At 38.9% G+C, this 20,070-nt stretch overlaps 1 protein-coding gene across 1 annotated transcript; it reads right to left on the reverse strand.

Annotated features, from left to right (window-relative positions):
* Positions 1–10,515: 10,515 nt before the first annotated feature.
* LOC133437911 (myeloid cell surface antigen CD33-like) lies at positions 10,516–17,322 on the reverse strand. Its single transcript, XM_061717341.1, has 9 exons — positions 17,265–17,322; positions 17,111–17,185; positions 15,401–15,796; positions 14,718–15,038; positions 13,774–14,031; positions 13,535–13,643; positions 13,272–13,305; positions 12,811–13,145; positions 10,516–12,064 (listed from the first exon to the last, which is right to left on the reverse strand). Exons 2-8 carry the CDS (start codon positions 17,157–17,159, stop codon positions 13,005–13,007), a joined length of 1,308 nt encoding a protein of 435 aa, XP_061573325.1. The 5' UTR covers positions 17,160–17,185; positions 17,265–17,322; the 3' UTR covers positions 10,516–12,064; positions 12,811–13,004.
* Between the last annotated feature and the right edge of the window lie 2,748 nt (positions 17,323–20,070).

The following is a 20,070-nucleotide window of genomic DNA, read 5'->3' on the forward strand; positions in this document are numbered from 1 at the left end:
TTTCAGTGTAAATGAGCTTCTCTGAGGAGTTCACTTCCTCCACTTTTGGCTTTTTTCTCTACTTCTGAGAAAAGTCTCTGCGTTTACTTCCTTGTCTCAAGACGACTGTAACTTTGTGGTTGGAAATATTCTAAAGCTCTAAGATAATAGATACATAAATTAATTTTCTTTAAAAGTTGCATCAGCTTGTTATTTTTATTTTAGGAAATGCACATTGATAGAGAAACCCTTTTTTTTCTGAATTAAAAAATGAATATATATATATATATATATATATATATATATATATATATATATATATATATATATATATATATATATATATGTGTGTGTGCGTGTGTGTGTGTATATATATATATATACAGTATGTGTATATTTAGCATGCAAAGCAAAGAAACACGAGATCATTTGTTATGATGTTGAAAAGTAACGTTTCTTTTTTCTTCAGTTTCAATTAGGATTCTATACATAATATAGATTGCATGTCTTAACATTTTTCCTGAACTTGTTGATATTGCTTGACTTTTTTCCAGTAAAAAAAAATAAAATAATTAAGGCTGCAAGGAGCGATGAACGGGCCCTCGCACGTGTAATTTTCACCAATAAAAGTCAAGGACTCAAAACTAAGTCCGATGGCACCACCCATGACTCTCTATATCAAACCAATCAAAAGTTATGGCAGAAAGTAGGAACTATCAAATATGGACCAATCAGATGAAGGGGGGGCGCGCTTTTTGGCGTCTATCGTCGCCTCAGTAACGCTTTTGACTGAGAAGTCACGCGCGTCGTTGCAGGATGGAGACGCACATTTTGATGTATAACACACCTGGGTGCACGTTACGGTTCGGGCGAAGAAGCGGCCGAAGAAATGGCATAAATTGCACCAAAATTACACGATTCATTCAAAATGGTCGACTTCCTGTTCGGTTTCGGCCATGGCGCCAAGAGACTTTTCTTTAAGTTGATACAGGTGTGTACCCATTTTCGTGCATGTACGTCAAACCGTATTGTGGGGCTTGAGGCACAAAGTTTTCTAGGGGGCGCTGTTGAGCCATTAGGCCACGCCCATTAATGCAAACGAGAAAAAAAAAATAATTATTACGGATACAATAGGGCCTTCGCACCGTCAGTGCTCGGGCCCTAATAATAATTGTGATGGAAAATGTAGCCTTGGCCATTTGGATTAAACCAAAACTGCTGTGAGGAGCCTTTTTCAGCTTTGGCCTGTACAGATTGTGCAGACTGATACTTTGCCCCTAAAAGATTAGCTCTGATGTTACAATGATTTGTCTACCAGAATCGTAAGAATGAATCAGCATTTATGCCTTAAAATCATTAACCTTCCCTTTGTTTATTGTGGTTCTGCATTGAGATGCCTAATGTACTGTATGTTCTTATCCATTTGCATACAAATGTTCAATGAAATTTGGCTCTTCTCTCAGGTCTTAATCTTGGTCACTTAGATGCACTCAGTTTCAGTTTAGATATTCACCTAGTGGGAAAGAACAAATTATACAGTATGTAATAGGTTTTTCCACAACAATAAGAATACAGACTAAAAACCATTTAGAACATTTTCCCTTAAATCAAAATATTTCTTTAAAAATGAAAGCTCTCTCAATACATCGTACTGTAGCACTGCAGTGCTCAAAATAAATCTTGATACACAGAAATTAGATTTTCTGTTAAATTAGCTGTTCTTATCTTAAATGACAAATACAGCCTCGCTCTTATCTCAGAGGACTCACGTATGGCAGTTAATTTAGCAACCTTGATAACAGCATAAAAATAATTTTAAAGTTATTGGGGTTTTTTTTTTTTTTTTTTTTTAGGAATTGTTCACATTGTGCTTTGGTAAACCCAATCATGCTCACCAGAGCACCCTTGTAACATAAACCTGTATGGTGGCACTGATTGCAGCTATATTTCTTTTCTTTTCACATTTTCTGCTACAGCATGTAGGCAACTGAATATATCTTAATTTTTCAACTAAAAACTATCAAAATATCAAAGCATCTGATCACCATACAAGGATGTAGGTAAACAGACACAAAAATGGTTATTATTATCTTTTTTTGAACTTTGCAGACTAAAACAGTCCAAAATCCATGAAATATATCAACAGCAGTTTTCTAATATGAAACTAATGTTGAAGCATACAAAGTGTAAACAGGAAATGTCATACAAAGAAAAACAACTGGTTTTATTTCCTCTCTGCCAGAGCAGCCACCATTATCTTCTCTGCATCCAATTATCATCAATAATGCCATTTAAGGCTTGAAGCATTACAACGTCAGAGCAGCTAACTGAACAAGTGCGTCTAGACGTGACTATTTCCCGCATGTTTTGATAAAACTCTGCCCAAGTCTTTCTGCACATCTGACTGTCGATTTAACAATATGGTTCTGAAGTACTTACACGTTTTACGAATAGGTCCAGATGTGTAAAGAATTACAATGACAACATTGATATTAGTTTACAAGGAAATACTGAGTGTTGATTACTGTTGTATCAAGGGGTTAATTTGTGGATTTCGAAGACATGAATTGAATATGGAGCATCTGGGTGTTAGCATCTTATTTTCCTCGATAACCTGAGGCCACCTTAAAGATGACGAGGCTAGGATTTTCCGAAAATATGATAGAAAGACAAAATCAACAGATAAGTCATTTTGAATATTGCTCTACATATATTCTGTACAACTCAGGATAACAAAGATTTGGCAGTTTAAAAAATGCAGACATAATTTATACTTGGCTCCAGTTTTGGGTTTTGACTTTACTGTTTTGTAGTCATTGTTGATGCTACCGCTAATGAATCATCATGAAACTAAAACAAAAGGATTTTGTTATTTGTTGAATGAAAAGATCTTTTGAATTTTTTTTTCAGTGAAACTACGATGGATGGATGGATGGATGGATGGATGGATGGATGGATGGATGGATGGATGGATGGATGGATGGATGGATGGATGGATGGATGGATGGATGGATGGATGGATGGATGGATGGATGGATGGATGGATGGATGGATGGATGGATGGATGGATGGATGGATATTTTTAAATAAGCAGACTTGTCTCAAACAGCATTTTATGCAAACAGTCTTCTAGTGAAAGTACATTTTTATGCAATAATGTCTTTAATAAGACAAGTTTGTTTTACTAGCATTTGATTGGCTGAGTGAAGTTATGCTTTCTGATGGACCTTTCAGGTTGGATGTGGTGGGCCTTGCTCTGCTCAGGAACTCATTTATTTCTATGCAGTGTGACCTGATCACAGGACACTCATGTCCTCCCTGCATCAATGCGTCTCTGTCCAGCAGGTTGTCAAACTGCTCCTGACTTGAGGCTGAAGTTATGCCTGAAAATGAGTGTTTGACAAGCCTAAACTTTGAGGACATCATGGACCCACACGCTCTTCTTTCTGGCTGCAGCTCATCTTCTCCTCATCATCAGCACATCTACTGCTGAAGCTTTTCACTGACAGAAAAAAGATAAAGCTTGCATTGATGCTTTCACTTTGAAGGCTTGAAAGTTAATAACTGATAACCACTTCCTGGAAAGTTTTAGTTATCTAATGAAGGGGGGAGGGAGGGACTTACCATGTTCTATCTAAAAAGGTTTTAATATTTACTTCATGTACAGATGCTTCAAGTTAGAGCTAAAAAGGTTTCAGAGAAATTATGCTGCCAAAAAAAAAGTTGTACTGCATATAGATGTAATTTTATATATATTTCTGCAGTATGAATAGTGGTTGCAGTGAACTTTTATATGTATTTCCCCAAACCTCTAAACAGTAACTTAAATAAGGCAAAACCAGGGAACAGAACAGAATGCGGAGTGATTTGCCATCCAATAATTGCTTTGCTTTGGCCAGAACTGAGATGTTACCCAGGGGGCAAGGGGGAGTGTGCTGCATTTGCCCTGCTATAAAAGGTAATCCACCAGAAATAATACCTATGACCCAGTAGGAACACAACCTATATGGACTACCTGGCCAATTTTTTGCTGGAAATTCAATATGGCCACCTTAATATTGGCCACTTATCAAAACATAGCTTGGTGATAACTTTTGAACCAAATGGGCTAGAAATGCAAACTTGGTTTCAGAGCATGAGAAAACCATTAGAATACTTATTTTTATGATTGGGTGTATCTGGACCTTTAATTTGCATATTTCTAACACGGACGTCCCTGAAAATGAGCTTTACTATGGATTTTTCTAGTGACAGCTAACTGTTATGGCAAATAATCTGCTTTTTAAGCAATGTCAACACATTTGGTCAGTTTGAGAATTCATTTCTATGTTGTCAATATGGCTGCAGTCATAAATAACGTATGGAATTACATTTTAGCTCAGATTCTTTCTAGAGTTGTGGGGATGATTGCAGAAAAACAATATGAGAAAACGTCTACAATGTATCTTAAAGATTACATTTTAATAAACTAAATATAAGACATATATACGTAGACGCCGCATCGAGTGTTCTTGCCCGCTGCTGCGATACGTCAACGTCGCCGCCATATTGGATGTTCAAGACTGCGCTGTAAACTAATACAAGTAAATGGACTTATTTTCATAAAGCACCTTTCTACAAAGAACTTTATGTTTTACGTCTCATTTATTCATTCACACACGCACATAATATATTATTATATTATAATATATAATATAATAAAACAAATTTTCAAATAACAAAATAACATATTTGAACCTTTTTTCAGACAATAAAATAACTGAAAAAAATTGAAAAATGGTTTTGTGACTTGAAAAATTTTAAATGTTTATGTAAAATATGCTTTGTTGATGAGAAAACGTGTTTCTCTATTTTTCTTATTTTTGTGAGGGGGGATATATATTGTTTTTCGGCACTACCTTGTTCTCTATAGCTGATATAACATGAATTACTCCTATGTGGAATCAATAAAGTTCTTATATTTTCCATCTGAGAAAATTAAATATATTATATTTGGTGGTAACTGTTTCCCAAGTATATTAGTGCGTGTGTGAATGAATAAATGAGACGTAAAACGTACATTTCTTTGTAGAAAGGCGCTTTATGAAAATAAGTCCATTTACTTGTATTAGTTTACAGCGCAGTCTTGAACATCCAATATGGCGGCGACGTTGACGTATCGCAGCAGCTCCATGGGAGGATACGTATGTCTATGGGTCTGACCCCTCAGGTCCGGCCAGAACCGTCCCGGTGGTCCCGGCAGTGAGAGCAGACCCACTGGGTCGGAACTTCCCGACCTGCAGGAGACGTAACAGTCCGACTTCCGTCCTGCTTTAGCTCGACTTGTGTCTGGTCCGAATGAGGCCGGACCCGGGCTGGTGTCGGACCCGGTTCTGGTGTCGGACCCGGTTCTGGTGTCGGACCCGGTGCCGGACCCGGGCTGGTGTCGGACCCGGTGTTGGACCCGGTGCCGGACCCGGGCTGGTGTCGGACCCGGTGTCTACAGTATGTAGTATGTAGTATGTAGTATGCAGTATGCAGTATGTAGTATACGGTATGTAGTATGCAGTATGTAGTATACGGTATGTAGTATGTAGTATGCAATATGTAGTATGCAGTATGTAGTATACGGTATGTAGTATGTAGTATGCAATATGTAGTATGCAGTATGTAGTATGCAGTATGTAGTATACGGTATGTAGTATGTAGTATGCAATATGTAGTATGCAGTATGCAGTATGTAGTATACGGTATGTAGTATGTAGTATGCAATATGTAGTATGCAGTATGTAGTATGCAGTATGTAGTATACGGTATGTAGTATGTAGTATGCAATATGTAGTATGCAGTATGTAGTATGCAGTATGTAGTATACGGTATGTAGTATGTAGTATGCAATATGTAGTTTGCAGTATGCAGTATGTAGTATACGGTATGTAGTATGTAGTATGCAATATGTAGTATGCAGTATGTAGTATGCAGTATGTAGTATACGGTATGTAGTATGCAGTATGTAGTATGCAGTATGCAGTATGTAGTATGCAGTATGCAGTATGCAGTATACGGTATGTAGTATGCAGTATGTAGTATGCAATATGTAGTATACGGTATGCAGTATGCAGTATGCAGTATACGCTATGTAGTATGCAGTATGTAGTATGCAATATGTAGTATACGGTATGTAGTATGCAGTATGCAGTATGTAGTATCCAGTATGCAGTATGCAGTATGCAGTATGTAGTATGCAGTATGCAGTATGTAGTATACGGTATGTAGTATGCAGTATGTAGTATGCAATATGTAGTATACGGTATGCAGTATGCAGTATGCAGTATACGCTATGTAGTATGCAGTATGTAGTATGCAATATGTAGTATACGGTATGTAGTATGCAGTATGCAGTATGTAGTATGCAGTATGTAGTATGCAGTACGTAGTATACGGTATGTAGTATGCAGTATGTAGTATACAATGTGTAGTATACGGTATGCAGTATGTAGTATGCAGTATGTAGTATACGGTATGTAGTATGCAGTATGTAGTATGCAATATGTAGTATACGGTATGTAGTATACGGTATGTAGTATGCAGTATGTAGTATACGGTATGTAGTATGCAGTATGTAGTATGCAGTATGTAGTATACGGTATGTAGTATACGGTGTGTAGTATGCAATATGTAGTATGCAGTATGTAGTATGCAGTATGTAGTATGTAGTATGCAGTATGTAGTATGCAGTATGTAGTATACGGTATGTAGTATACGGTATGTAGTATGCAGTATGTAGTATACGGTATGTAGTATACGGTATGTAGTATGCAGTATGTAGTATGCAATATGTAGTATACGGTATGTAGTATGCAGTATGTAGTATACGGTATGTAGTATGTAGTATGCAATATGTAGTATGCAGTATGTAGTATGTAGTATGCAGTATGTAGTATGCAGTATGTAGTATGTAGTATACGGTAGGTATGTAGTATGCAGTATGTAGTATGCAATATGTAGTATACGGTATGTAGTATGCAGTATGTTGAATACGGTATTTAGTATGCAGTATGTAGTATGCAATATGTAGTATGCAGTATGTAAGATGCAGTATGTAGTATGTAGTACACGCTCAGTACGTTTACATGCACTAACAGGAAGTAGAATTGTTGCTTTAATAGAAGTTTTAAAGCCCATGTTTATTAGAACCTGCAGAAAACCAGGTTTCTAGACGCTCTGAAGAAGAATCATGACTTTCAGGGTCCAGTTGGACCAGGGCTGGTGTCGGACCCGGCTCCGCACCCTAAAGCTCCCTAAAGCTGTGTAATGCTTGCTGACCTGATATTCTTTGGCAGGTTTTGGTCGAGCATATCTGTACTCTTGCTCAGGTGTCTTAAGACTTGGTCCACTGTACCGGTCACAGCAGAAGTGAATAATCTCTGTGCCGGCAGGCACATCATTCAGTAGCAGACTATGGTATCGCCCAGCGATTGTTCCAAACGTTTCACCTTTCAGGAAAGACCAATGGCGTATGGCATACATGGCATCAACAACTACTGCTGTTTTTCGGTGTTCTTTAGGCAGGTCAGGGACTCTTTCAGGACCTTCACAAGGCGTGCCTTGGTACCTGTTCGCATCCTGCCATCTTCCTGGAAGAGGCAAGGGGGGAAGTCACTGCACTCGTGGTTGCCTATAAAGTCAACGATGTTGAGTTCTCCACCACTGGCTAGGATTTGGGTCATGCGCAGGAGGGCAGTTATTTCATTGCTCTTGCCAGGTGCTGAAGATTTTCCCTTACACTTTTTGGATTTGGTGTTTTGCGTGTGGAAAGTGTTGAGCTTCATTATACTTGTCTTTTTCTGATCACTGGACAGTGACTCACACAATGCCTTCAGACCCAGTTCTTTGACACGGATCAAGTCATCCTTGACTGTACAATCAGCACACTGTCCCGTAGATATGTTGATTATGGATGGTGTTGTCACTGTAAACGGGTTAGTCTCCACTGCTGCCATGACCTTGACTACCATCTCTGCATCGCGGGCTACACAGCCTTAAACCAGACTCATGGTGTGGGCTGGATGAGTGGAGGTGGAGCATTGACTTCAGCTCTGCAGAGCCAGCTGCAGTGAGTGGTTTTGTATAGACCCATTTTGCCCGTAATACCATACATTATTTATTATGACTGCAGCCATATTGACATTGACAACATAGAAATGAAAGCTCAAACTGACCAAATTCAAGTTCACATTGCTTAAAAAGCAGATTATTTGCCATAACAGTTAGCTGTCACTATAAAAATCCATAGAAAAGCTCCTTTTCAGGGGTGTCCGTGTTGGAAATATGCAAATTAAAGGTCCAGATACACCCAATCATAAAAATAAGTATTCTAATGGTTTTCTCATGCTCTGAAACCATGAAACAGACACCAAGTTTGCATTTCTAGCCCATTTGGTTCAAAAGTTATCACCAAGCTATGTTTTGATAAGTGGCCAATATTAAGGTGGCCATATTGAATTTCCAGCAAAGAATTGACCAGGTAGTCCATATAGGTTGTGTTCCTACTGGGTCATAGGTATTATTTCTGGTGGATTACCTTTTATAGCAGGGCAAATGCAGCACACTAAGAAAACAGGGGACTTGCCCCCCGGGTATGTCTCTACATACTTTGTTGTGGATGTGTTAATATAATAATCTATAATTACCCCAAGAAATTTAGTTTCATGTACTCTTTCAATGCTTACACCTTCAATCTGTACCTGTGCTTGATTGTTTTTATTGTTTCCAAATACCATAATTTTTGTTTTGTTCAAGTTTAATGATAACGTTTTTTTAATTTTGCCAAGTTATGAAGTAATATTGTCCAAAAGTTGCTGTAAATTCTCACCAGAATAAAATATATTTGTATCATCGGCAAATAGTATGAATTTCAATATTTGTGATATTTTAAATATGTCTTTGATATAGATGATAAATAGTTTAGAACCCAACACTGACCCCTGGGGGACTCCACACTCAATGTCCAAACATTGTGACTGATTTTCTCACATCCTCACAAATTGTTTCCTGTTCTCTAAGTAGCTTCTGACCCACTATAATGCACACCCCCTTATCCCATATAGTTCCAATTTATTGAATAATATTTCATGATTTATTGTATTGAATGCTTTTTTTAGATCAATGAATAAACCAACTGCGTATTTCTTTTCATCTCTGGAATTTTTGGTTACTTCAATGAGTTCAGTTAAAGTTTGAGATGCTGACCGGGTTTTTCGGAATCCGACTGTCAGAGAGTAAATTGTGTTTATTTATGAAATTGTCTAATCTGTTATTGAATAGTTTTTCCAACATTTTTGAGAATTGCGGGAGAAGAGAAACAGGTCTGTAATTTGTGAAGTGGTGTTTGTCTCCAGTTTTGTACAACGGTATAACTTTAACAATTTTCATGCCATTGGGGAATTGACCAGTTTCAAATGATAAATTAAAGATATGTGTAAGAGGTTTGGGAATCCCGTCAACAACCTAATAACAAGCTTCATCATCCAGATAATTTGTCATCAAACTATCACCATTAAATCACCTCCAAAAAACATGTCCATGCCTAACACATATTTTTAGTCAGTAGAGAATTAAACCTACTGTGATAGTCAAAAGTAGTTCTTTACAAATCAAATGCATTAGTGATCTCTTATTTGTTTATACCTTAGCGCCCCCTGCAGCCCGTCTAAATTTTTGGTATTCTGGATTTAGTAAATCTGAAAATCAGTACCTGGGTCAGATTGATCCCATCCAGCTCTTTTTTTGTTTGGACAACCAGGAAGAGAGAGTTGGATTACGTGATCCATGGGGGAAGAGAAATGAATTACAGAATCAGAATCCTTTTTAACCAGATTACACCTTTTCAACAACCGGGCCCAGCTCGTCAATGCTGGATGCAGATAAACACTTTGTTGAAGAAGAGGACAGAGGGAAGTAAGATACTCTAAAGTTTAGAGTCTAAACTATGTCAGTGTGGACTTTTGCAAACTCCAGGCCAGATCAGAGGATGAGCTCCGAGAGGCTGAGATCACAAATATCAAGTATACTGAGATCAGATGACCTGCAGAGAAAGTTATGGAGAAGACACAGATGAGAAACTTAAATATCTAGATGTTCATTTGGACAACGAAAAAGATGTTAGTGGTTTTACAGGGACAGGCCAGGTGAGGAGGAGATAACTTTATTGCAGGAGCAACACAGGACTCTGGGCATCTCCCGTCAGTGGTCAGCTTTCTGCACATGCTCAGGTGGCTGTGGTCATGAATAAAACTATCAATAAAATCTGCAGCCAACATTTAACTCCAAAGTACCACACCTGTGACTTTCAGTCCAGCTCTTAAAGATTTAGTTTTCTAAATCTTCATCCTCATGACGAACGTTAACGTCATTAAATCTGCACTTAATGTATGACTGATAACTCTGTATTGCTTCTGTTGATACCCAAAGTTTTCATGCTTTTTTCCAAGTCTACAATATAAATGAAACAACTGATATTTGAAAAAGAACTTTTAATCACAAGTTAGATCGATTATTTTCAATCATTTACATGCAGAATACATTAATTCACTACAAATATTTAAATAAAAAAAGTCTTGATTGAAAAGTCGTGGCACTTTTTGGAAACTTTAGCTGCGATATCAGTTTTTAGTTTCTTTTTCACAGAAGTAAAACTTTAAACTCTTAAGAGGACATACTGTAACAAAATAAGAAAACATAAGAAAAAATGTCTGTGCCAGTGAAGACAGTTGTCTGAACTAACTACTAGTATACATATACAGGTATACACACATGTTCGCTGACATCTGAGCTTCTGTGCTTGTTGCAACAAATCCATAAAAGAAATGTAGTAAACTCGTATTTTAAAGGAGCTTGAGGCTCCTTTTAAGAAATGAGACTATCTAGCGCCACCCTTCACCACGACGGCCGTTGGGGGTACTGCAGCCAACAGTGAAGCCGGCACGGGAGAACGGGGAGAACGTGCATGCAGCGTCATGTGACGTCACATCCGCAGGACAGCGCGGGAAATTCGGGACCGAATTGCAGCACATTTTGCAGCACACAGCCTGTTCAAGGCAAAGGAGAGATACACTAGAGGGCTCATTATTTTGGGTTTGGAACGCTTCATCTGACATTATTACTAGAAAATTTAAAATGTATACGGATTTTTTTCATAAATCTTGCCACAATCCGGCCTCAAGCTCCTTTAACAATTCTACAGAAAAGGAGAACCGAATAAACCAAATAATTATGCAATTTTTTTACTATCCAAACAGGATCTCCACATCTTGACTACAAAATGAAAAACAACAAAATAGCACAGACATGGGATGGATGGATGGATGGATGGATGGATGGATGGATGGATGGATGGATGGATGGATGGATGGATGGATGGATGGATGGATGGATGGATGGATGGATGGATGGATGGATGGATGGATGGATGGATGGATGGATGGATGGATGGATGGATGGATGGATGGATGGATGGATGGATGGATGGAACGAACATTAATTTCATTAGATGTGACCTGGAGGAGGAGCTGGGCTGAGTCCAATCAAGTGGCTGACCTCACCCCCAGAAACATGATTCTGTGAGCAGAGCTTTAAATCATTGAAAAGACGGCTGTTGTACTGGATCTTGAAGGTGTTTTGACCAACATGTGGCACAGATATTTAATTAAAACACCAGAACATACAGTAAGTCAACACTTGAAAAAAAAGTTTTAAAAAATTGAGCTAGCCCAGGCTTGTTTAAGACGGAATCCTAGTTACTCTCTTTTACAGCAGCCAAATGCAAGTAAAAATTAGGTAACATTTTAATTTAATAATTGAAAAAAGAAAATATAAAACAGAAGCAGAACACTAAAAACCTATACTTGCTGTACTTAACATGATTAATAATGATCCTCAGAGCTTTTGGGGTGTTTGCTGTCTCTCTGGTGTTCAGGTTTTACTCCGTCTAGGTGTCGCTGATCTTCACCTCATGTTGCCTGGTGTCAGAGTCACCTGGATTTGGAGGATTGGCTGCAGGTTCAACGCTGAGGTTCCCGTAGACAACCACCCTTTCTTGTTTGCTCTACAAGAAAGTTGGAAAGTAGAATAGTTTCATATATATATATATATATATATATATATAATTAAAATGAGCAATGTCATTATTTCATTTTACGAGTATATGCTGTTCTTGTGATGATTTATTAGCAACTCGGAATTTTATTGATTAGTCTATATTCTTCATTCCAAATAACTCTGGGATACTGCATGCTGTATGTATACATTCATTTAAATATTGTTAATATAATTATTATATTAAGTTGTATTGAAGATGGATGTCAATTAATTTCATTTAAAGTGAAACTGAGTTAAAGTCAAGTCTGAGTGTGAGTCTGAGTGTGTAAGTGTGACCAGTGAATCCAGTCCAGATGTGAGTTTTGGACCCTCTTCTGTTTGTTTACCTCATATGGGATGGATGGACCTGTCAATTATCTGCTGCAGCTGGGATCATATTTTGTGATATTTCCCGTGTGTTCAGTATTGTCTGGGGGGTTGTGTGATGTGGTGGTCAATAACGCCATTGACCAAATAGGAAGGATCTGTCTCCATTTTTAACTGTTTGTCCCTCAGACTTTCAGTAAAACTCTTAATTCACCACATATTCAGAACGTCTCTGATGTTTCTGAAGTGGTGGGGTTAGATTCTTGCTGTGCAATAAGATGCAGCGATCTTCTACCAGTCTGTGGTCAGAGATGCCAGCAGGATCCATCTTTAAGGGTTTATGCTACTTATCAGGATAATCTGCTTGCTTTGGAAAGCTTTCCTCACCTGATATCTGTTGGGCAGATCCACAGTGGAGCAGTCAGTGGGGAGACCGGTAACACAATGATAAAGTTGAGGGGAGACAAAAAAAAAAGTTTATTGATTACAGATTTATTGATAAACATATCAATACATTCCAAGAATAAGCAGCAGTATTTGGTTGTGTGTGATGAGGAGGTTCCCAGGGTGTGGCTGCTGTCTTACGTGACGTCAGAATGAGGATGGGGTTGTTGGGCTTTTGGACGGCTCGGCAGGTCTTGTGAGAGGACATCTCTGCTCCTGAGAGGCTCTTCCAGACCGGTCTCACTCATCACATTCTCCCGCGCTCCATCCATCCAACTCTGAATTGGAGTTTAAGCAGAGACACACAAAGATCTGCCTTTTTAAGCCAAACCATGTTACATACAGGTGTAAGAAATGCTTGCACATGTGACCCGTCACCAGAAAACACAGGGACATGTGTTTACATCTCTGTCTTGAACTGATTCATTCCTCCTGTGCCTGAAAACAAAGAGATAAAAAAAACATTGTGATCATTTTACATGTCAGTTGTTGGGGGGGTCTGACTTCATAGAGTCTGAAGAATTCGTACATCATGAACTAACAAATATGTAAATTCTGACTTTGTGACATCTGATTTATAAATTTCGACTGCATATTGTCAGAAGTCCTTAAGTTTATAAACTTTTTTCATGGTTTGAATTTAACTTTGTACTTTTTCAGTAGTTACCTGAAGAAAATGAAAAGATGAAGGAAGGTCAACAAAATACCAAATATGAGAAAAAGCTTCACGATGTTCATCGTATAGATGATGGTGCCATGAGAATTTACTGCTACGTCTGTGGATAGAAAATATACAATATTGGGAAACACATGAATCTTATTCATACTGCTGTGGATTTATAAAAGACAAGGAAAGTAAGTAAACACAGGTTTTGTGTTGTAAACCAATACACAGTATTCACTCACCATCAAACGGCCTGATCGATTCAGATGATCTTTGACCGACATCATTCCTCGCAGTACAGTAGTATTCTCCTGCTTGGTCTGAGTTCACTGTTATGACCTGTGGTTGAGATGTTAAGATTTCTCTGCCATCTGTCTTATTGTACCAGACATATGTGGCAGGAGGATAGCAGAGACTCATGCAGATCAGGGTCACAGAGCGTCTCCCATCAGACAGTTGTTGCTCTCCTCCTTTAATGATTCTTGTGTGTTGTGGAGAATCTATGGACGATAAATGAATAATGGCAATTTGATGTATTTAGTGTATCTATTATTAAGGATATGCAGGATTGACAGATGAAGAATCTGAAACCAAAGAATTACAATGTTTCACATGATCTTTTTTTTTTCCTGTACTGGTTAAACCATGGGTCGGCAAGCCTGGTCCTAGAGCCGCGACCTTGCATGTTTTACAGTAATGTCTCCTTGCATCAACACCCCCGGCTTATGTTGAGCACTACAATCTGACAACGATTCATTATCTTTCACGGACTGGACTGAGCTCAGACTGATTGTTACGTTATTTTAATGATATGACCATAACATATCATGGTAAAGACTGACCAATTCCTACAAAAAAATTCTTAAGCTACGGAACTGGAGGAAAATGTTGAGATTTAAGGGATTTTTGTCTCATATAAAGCAACGCAAAGGAGGTTTTCATATCAAAATACACATTCAATTGCGTTTGACAGAAATTTTGATTATTTTTAAAACCCTGTCTTCTTTTTCTTGTGGTGTCCCGTCCAACGTTTCCACAAAATAGTACAGCTCAGTTTGGCTAGTTAGAAACAGCAAATCCTAATCTGCTTTCAATGCTCGGTGTGATGAACGCATCAAATTTGTAAAGTCATCAAATCAATCAGAAGTGAAATATCAAGGTTTGGGATTGTGAATGCATTACTCACAGTTCATCTTCAGAGTCACAGTGTCCTCTGTGGTTGCACCACCTGTGAACCTGACCTTGCAGGTGATGTTGGTGTCGTGGTGATCAGCTGAGAGGTTGAACTTCAGAGTTGAGCTGTGTCTCTGTGCGACAGCTGACACTTCATCAGTCTGGACACCAGTGATGTTTCCTGGGATATTTGAGTCCATCTCCCCTGCCCCCCCCCATGTCCAGGTGATTTCAGGACGAGACCCCGAGCAGAGACCAGGAGCAGTGCAGGTCAGCGTGCTCTCTTGTCCCTCAGTCAGAGCAGGAACCTTCAGCGTGGGCTTCTGGTTAAGACCTGGTGGAAACACAGTCCACTTACGGAATCAGATGCCGAGCCTTAAGATGACCAATTACATTTAAATTATCGTATTTTTGCTAGATAGTTCGACATATTAGTGAGTAAGAGTCAGGTTGTGTGTTTGCTTTTTTTTACAGGAGTTCCAGTTTGTAATAACACAGGGATCAACAAAAGACAAAATTAATTTATGCTTGACACAAAAAAATATGCAACACCTCACAACACTGAAGCTGGTCTAAACTAAGCAAGTTCATGTTCTGGGTCTCTGGAAAGCGCCTAGAGACAACTTCTGTTGTAATAGACACTACTGTATATAAATCAAATTGAATTGAAAATAAAATTAAAAGTATGTGTCTTACCGTTAATAGAGACGGTTGTTTTTGGATCGAACGTAAATCCATCTGGCGAATGATACCAGAAACCAGAAACTCTGACCTGATATGATCCAGAATCAGACTCCTGCAGGTCATTGATCATGATGCTGCAGTTCCCACGAGTCTCAGAGCCCAAAAGAGACACTCTTCCTTTAAATCCAGGAACAAGTTTTTTGTTGGCGTTGTTGCTGTGAAATATCATGTCAGATTCAACACATTTCTTAGGTCCTGGCTCACATTTGAACCAAACCAGATCCTGGGGTGGGAAACCAGTTCTTAAAGAGCATGGTATCACAACACAAAGTCCAGCCTCAGCTCTTAGTTGTTCATTCAGGGTGATACAAAATCTTTTAGTGCAATGTTCCCTGCCTGATGCACCTGCTGATCCAAAGAAAAAAGAAAGACAGTTTTTATATTTCTGATTTTGGACTTTTTTTTTTTTTATTACTTCAATTCAACTTTAAGCCAAAAAAACACATTGGCACCACAACTGTGTGGTGTATCATTTTAACCTGGTGTAACATGGTAGCAGGAACAGGTGGCACTGTAGTACAAGAGACACATTATCACAAGAATTGATTTAATTAATTTAAAAAGATCTTACTGATGTGTCATTATAACCTGAAAGCATCGGAAGAATCTGCATAGTTTTAAGGTTACCAAATAATAGTTGTTTTCTGACCATACACACCCTTAACTTTGAGTTTTATTTTAGCCTTGTTCATCTTTTCAGTCCTAGGTTTGTTCAAACTACATGATTATGGGTCAGATTTCCCAGTCACAAAGCTAGCTGAGTGATCAGGAGTCGATCCTTGATTGTTGTGTGAACAACTTAAAGCTTCGTCAAAGATGCTTGCTGGGCAGATGCCTGCAGCCACCTCTGCTACATAACAGTCCAGCATCATTCATGTAAAACACAGAGAAAAACCTTTCCTTGATGAATTACTTCAGAATGGTGTAGCTAGTGTTTATCTGCATATTCAAGATTCAAGATTCTTTATTGTCATCGTACACACTAGCTGTACACCACGAAATAACAGGTGCTTCATCAAAGGTGCTGGTCCTTATATAGATAAAGTGCAATGGAAATCAAATTAAGGTAAGTAAAATATTAATATAATATAAAAAAGATTACAAAATAATAAATACCAGTACAGTTATTGCACATCACTCGACATACTTGATGCATATCATGTGGAAGAGACAATCCTTTGTCAGCCACTCAACTGGCTGCAGCGTTCCTTCTTACCACTGGTTTGGTGCAGAAGGGTACAAAAAACCAGTAGTAGGCTTATTTTAGTTTGACTGAAAGAGTAAATCTTTAAAGGAATCCCAGAAGTTCAACTAGTGTCCACGTCTATAAGAGGACCATCTGAGCTCAAAAGTTCCTTTTTGTCCCTATATAAGTGAAAATTAACTTGATTGATCTGGAAGAACTTATCCCATCCCTCTTCAGGCAAAAGCCAGAAGCTCACTCTGGAAAACTACTGTACACTTGATGCCACGTGAAATTTAGACCCACCAAACAAACCTGATAAAAACTTCACTTTCAGAGTCACTTTCAAATGAATCCTTAATTGATTCAATTGATAAAAAAACCTTACAAAAAATAAAATACAATAAACACATGCACCACTTAATCACTCACTTTTGATAATTGATAATAGAATCTCATAAAAGTATAAAATAACTTACTTGTTTTTAGGGTTAGAAGTACCAACCAGCCAACCATGAGAGCATTCATGGTCCTGCAGGACTAAAACCTGATCTCTGTAACAAGAAACCCAGTTATCATTCTAATTATCAAAACACAAAACAACATTTCTGATCTCGATTTAAGTCTTTTTACCAAATCGGTTTTTACTGCAAGTGAGCTACATGAAGACTTTCAGTTCTTCCTCTTTGCCTCTTTTTCAGTTCTGAGAAAAGAATGTTTTTTTCCTGTTAAGATATTTGTGAAGTCATTGCAAAAACACTTCTCTCTTTTGCCACTGTTTAGCAGAACTGGTCAATTTAACCAGTTTCAACCCTTGTTTTTTGCTGTATTTTATGCAGAAGCAGCACTCCAGGGTATATACAATACATATATATACCCTAGAGATCTGTATATATATGTATATATTCCCTGGACTGTAAAACATAGTAATGTCTCTACAGTGGACACCAGTGTGTCGTCCAATCCAATCATATTTGTTAAGCACTTTTACAACACACACAACACAGCTGACCAAATGGCTGTACAGAAGAATAAATAAAAACACCATACATAAAAGACAAAACAGCCCAAAAAGACATAACATGTTGAAGTAAATAAGTTAAAAGATATAAAACGTGGGTAAAACTAAAATTCATACAAACAAAGCGATAACATGGAATAAAAGATAAAAGAAGTAAAGAATAAAAGGGTAAAATAAAATAAAGTCCATTGTCTTGCTGGCTGTCAAAAGCCAAAGAGAGGAGGTTGGTTTTGAGGCCTGTCTGATGTGTAGGTGGTTCCAGAACTTAGGCCCTAATCCCCATATACATAAAGGGCATTGCAATAATCAAGCCGAGTGGTGACAAATGCATATTACTGTTTCAAACTGTTGCCTTGAAAGAATTGGCTTCTACTACCTGGTCTACCCTGATCTGGATGTAAGTTTGAGATCTGCATCCACTTTTATCCCTACATTAATGATGGTCGGTTTCATATAGTGGACAAAGAGCCCAAATCTGGTCCAGGAGTGCCACCAAAAACCATCACTTCATTATTTGATTGATTTGATTGAAATTTAAAAAGTTCCAAGACATCCAGGCCTTTATGTCATCAAGACACTTAACTAAAGAAGTGATTGAGTAAACATCTTTCTTTTTAAGAGGGACATAAATTTGACTGTCATCTGCATACAATTGGTAATAAATCCCATGCTTTCTGAGTATGGAGCCAAGTGGAAGCAAATATGGAGAGAACAATGGCGCTTTTCCACTAGTATCTGCCCAGCTTGGCTCGGGACGGGACGGCTCGTACCGCCTCTACCCGCTTTGTCCCCGTTTGTTTTTCCACAGCCAGGGGAGAAGTGGGCAGGTTGGGGTGAAGCTGCTGTGACGTTCTCGATTGCGCAACACCTTTGTTCATGTCGGCGCAGATGAGAAATCAGCCGGAGCCGCGAGCGGCTGAGAGTAAAACAGCCTGTCTACATCCCCTTTTTTAATTCTCTCGTTAGCCCCCAGGTTTATGAACATCTGCACCTCAGAGTTGGATCATGAAACCATGGATGTATTATATAAAACTGGATGGGACGTCAAAAATGGCCGCCCATTCATTTCAATGCATTCTGCTCAGCCAGCGCATAAGCCGAAAAAATCTCTGACTTCCGGGTTTACTTCCGCATACAGCGGCCCATAGAGCATGCGCAGTTGAGTCACCTCCCATGATGCTCTGGGGCCTCCCATCATGCCCCGGGGCAATGACGCGAGTATTAATATAATATGTATTAATATAATATCTTAATTAATGTATATTATTACATGTATAGTATTACATATATTATTAATGTATTAATATAATATAATTACATAATATATATTAATATAAACATCCGTGGAATGCACAGACACGGCTGTGACGTCAGCCGTGACGTCACGCCCAGAAAGAGACTTTTCTTTGACTTTTCTGGCCGTTATAAAACATTTTTGACAGATATAAAGTCCATGACTTAAAAATATAGAATAAAAAGATTAGTAATAGCCGGTGATTACAGCTGGAGGTGTCCTGTGAACAGTTTTAGAGGCTTCTCTTTTACTATTGCGGTCTATGGGAAAAAAGCTTTCTGGGCCGCATGGGATTTTTGGTTGCAGTACCGCGGCTGGCCACTGGAAAAAATCGGCACGCCTTCTGAGTGGGAGACCCGGGGGCTGCATGAAACAGACGTTTGCATTGTGGGAGTCGTTCTCGCGCTGACTCCCGCTTCCTGATTCAAACGTCTGACGGCCCCACCCCCCGACCAATCAGTGGCGAGGGGGGTGGTGACGTCAGATATAGTGCCGGCTCAGCCCGGTTAGAACCTCGGCAGAATGGTTACAGAAAAAGTATCGGCTTGGCGCGGCTCCACCCGCCTCGGCCCGTAGTGGAAAAGCGCAAGACGGGGGCATGGCGGGTAGAAGTGAGCTGAGGTGGTACTAGTGGAAAAGCACCACAAGAGAGGGCCCAGAACTGAGCCCTGCAGAACCCCACACGAGAGAGGAGCACAAGAGCACACAAAGTAGCCAAGGCTGACACAGAAAGTACGATCAGCAAAGTACGACCTGAACCATTACAGTGCTACACCCCTGATGCCCACCCAATGCCCCAAGCGAGAGATCATGACTTCATGGTCCACTCTGTATCAAATGCAGCAGTTAAATTTAAAAGCACATAAATAACACTGCCACTCACTGGTCAACTGTTGTTAGTGCAAAAAAAAAAAAAAATTCAAAACCAATGTAGGGGCCAGAAGGCCAGAAGTATTGTGCAGGGAACACTTCTGGGCTTGCGGTCTATTCCACACTGTAAAAAAAAAAAAAGAAACAACAGACAAAGCATTAGGTCACGGGACCCACTGGTTTCCAAAGAGCAGATTTGAAGTCTTTTTTCTTCAGACCGGGTGCAGCCATGTTGCTCGTTTTAGTGTAGTTTC

The sequence above is a fragment of the Cololabis saira genome, chromosome 3 (assembly GCF_033807715.1).
Source record: "Cololabis saira isolate AMF1-May2022 chromosome 3, fColSai1.1, whole genome shotgun sequence".
NCBI lineage: Eukaryota > Metazoa > Chordata > Actinopteri > Beloniformes > Belonidae > Cololabis > Cololabis saira.

Bases quoted from the DNA above. Each gene is read 5' to 3' on its own strand.
- LOC133437911 (XM_061717341.1), bottom strand. From the start codon at position 17,159: ATGAATGCTCTCATGGTTGGCTGGTTGGTACTTCTAACCCTAAAAACA. The intron at 15,039-15,400 runs GTAAGACACATA...TGTTTCCACCAG, and splicing joins AACAACCGTCTCTATTAACG to GTCTTAACCAGAAGCCCACG. The intron at 14,032-14,717 runs GTGAGTAATGCA...TATCGTCCATAG, and splicing joins TGTGACTCTGAAGATGAACT to ATTCTCCACAACACACAAGA.